At 64.1% G+C, this 2500-nt stretch overlaps 1 protein-coding gene across 1 annotated transcript in view; it reads right to left on the minus strand.

The window, feature by feature from the left end:
- Positions 1 to 2181: 2181 nt before the first annotated feature.
- The window catches only part of LOC138922779 (uncharacterized), a 14872-nt gene continuing 14553 nt past the window's right edge, over positions 2182 to 2500 (minus strand). The window contains exon 2 of the mRNA XM_070259130.1: positions 2182 to 2500. This exon is cut by the window's right edge and continues 306 nt beyond it. Coding sequence (XP_070115231.1) covers positions 2340 to 2500 — 161 coding nt within the window. The 3' untranslated portion in view covers positions 2182 to 2339.

A 2500-nucleotide genomic window follows, 5' to 3' on the forward strand; every position in this document is an offset into this window, starting at 1 on the left:
GTAGGCGTGCCACATAGCGATCGACAGCTATGGCGGGGGGGCGGGGGCGGGGTGGCGTGGTGGTGCCCAGGATCCACGACACGTGACGGCTGCGGAGCACGACAGCCCTAAGACCTTGAGGGAGACGGGGTGGCGCGTGAATCCTTTCGGAACGAGAACGACAGGAAACGCTGACGGGGACGTGTTCTCGTCTCGAGAACACACCAACGCCTCGCACGGTGTCTGACCCGGGGTGCCTCTGACTTTTGTCATCAGAGACGATCCTGTCGACCGCCCCTCACGCTTTGGGGAAAAGGGGAGAGGGACTCGGTAGCACGGGAGAAGCCATCCATCCGCCCTTCCTTTCCGTCTTCACGGCTCCTTCTCGTGGAAAACGAGGAAGCCGTCCGGAGGAACGGAACACTGACCCGGGCCAAAGCGTGGCCCAGCCTGAGCCTCCAAAACCTTCTGCTAAGTGAGAGGTGCCAGACATCCAAGGCGACCTACGTTGCGATTCCACACAGAGGAGAGAGCTAGAACGGTCCAACCCTAGAGGGCGACAGCAGATGGCGGCGGCGGCGGCGGCGGCGGCGGCGGCGGCGGCGGCGGTGGTGGTGGTGGTGGTCGTGGTGAGGCAGATCCGGGAGTGGGGCCGTTTTTTCTTTCGGAGGGAGGGGATGGAAACGGAAACCTTCTGGAAATAGATAGCCGTGACGGATGCGCCACCTTGGGGAGAGAGGACCCCCGAAGGCCACTGGCTTGTGCCCGTGGAAAGGATGGATTCGGTGGGATGGGAATTCTACCTCCGTGTAGAGCGTGTGGTAAACCACGAGGTGGGTGGGTGGGTGGATGGCCTCCCTGCCTCGCCTCCACCTAGACGTCCACACACAGAGACCGACGAGGGAGGGAGGGAGGGAGGGAGGGAGGGAGAGAGACAAGATGGACAGAGGCCGAGGCCGAGGCCGAGGCCGAGGCAGTGAGCGAGTAAGTGATCGACCCTGGCCATAGGGATTCCTCAGAGGGCGTCTCTTGGCTCCCCAAACGAAGAATGTGTGTGGAGATCGAGAAAGATCACCGACCTAGGAGAACCAGCAAGACTTCCTCACCCTCCAGAGAGCCGCTGGGCCCCTGCCGTCCCTGCCACCGCCACCCCTACCCCTCGCCTTTGGCAGCGACGCCAATGAAAGGCAGGCAGACGAGTGGGAGAGTCGTGTGGTGGTGTCCCCCAAGGAAGGTGGGTCCATGCCGACGAGCGGTCGTCGGCGTGTGGAAAAGCCAGAGGCGGGCTGACTAGAAGGAGGGCGTCCTGGGGAAGGGGCCAGGGTGTGAGGGAGAGAGGCCTGTTTCTCTTCCCCTGTTGGTCCCAAGTCAGGGGCCCAAAGGAGGAAAGCTGTCCGTTCCTTTCCGACTCGGACGGTTCGGGCGGGACCGACCGATCCCCGTGGCGGCGCGGTCGGGGCTTTCTGGACCAGAACCCCTCTCTCCGTCGCCTTTCGACCACACACACGCTTTAGAGGCCAAGAGAAAATGGATCGGGTCTCTCTGTCTCTCTCCCTAGAAACAAGGGCCGGGGGCCGAGCCCGTGGACGAGCGGTCAAGTACGCGCCCCCACCCCGACCCCCGGCTTCGACGGCCCAGGTTTTCACCGGTTCGGATCCTGGGCGCAGCCCCAGACCCAGCATCGCCCTTCAAGCCCACATAGCAGAAACCCGAAAGACCTACCACTGGGAACCTACAACTATGGATGGACGGGACGGACGGGGACGGGGCGGGGCGGGGCGGGGCGGGGCGGGGGTGGGGGGGGGCGGCTTTGGGGAGAAGGAAGAAAGAAAAAATAAAAGAAACACAAGGACGGTCATCGCGATAGTTCTTTCCACTTCCATCCATATGTTAACAGGACCCAAGTTTCCCGACCTCCATTTGGATGCATGTTAACTAAATGGAGAAGCTATTCAAAGGACTCCTCTAAAGAAGTCCACGTTCTTCTTTCTAAATGATAATGAAAATCATTGTCACCACCGCTCTTCCGACCCTCCATGTCCAGACGGCCTCCCGCCCCTCCCCCATCCCCAACTCCCGCCCCGCCCCGCCCCGCGCCGACCCCCGCCCCCGGCATTCGCCCCGCCCACCTTTCCCTCTCCACTCCTACCCCCCCGCCCCCCGCCGCCCGGGACACCACCCCCCGCACCCCACCCCCCCCCCATCCCGGCCGGGCCACCTGGTCGACCTCCTCGAACACTATATAAGAGGATGCCGGGCAGCCGGTGGCGCCCGACAAGCGGCCTCCTCACCGGCCGGACGGATCAGCCTCGCGGGGGCGGGCGATGGGGAGGCGTTCGTCCAGGTCAGGTCAGGTCAGGTCAGGTCAGGTCGGGGGAGGGAGGATGCAGCGCCGGCCGGCCTGGTGCGTGGCCTGGTCCCGATCCACCCCGCGTCTCGTTTCTCGGGCCGGGACGAGTACAGGCGGGGAGGCCGACTCGGTCACGGAAAGCGGCCTTGGGGAGGTTTTGGCGAACGTCCC

Source organism: Equus caballus, unplaced genomic scaffold, assembly GCF_041296265.1.
Source record: "Equus caballus isolate H_3958 breed thoroughbred unplaced genomic scaffold, TB-T2T unassigned-0002539, whole genome shotgun sequence".
NCBI classification, from domain to species: domain Eukaryota; kingdom Metazoa; phylum Chordata; class Mammalia; order Perissodactyla; family Equidae; genus Equus; species Equus caballus.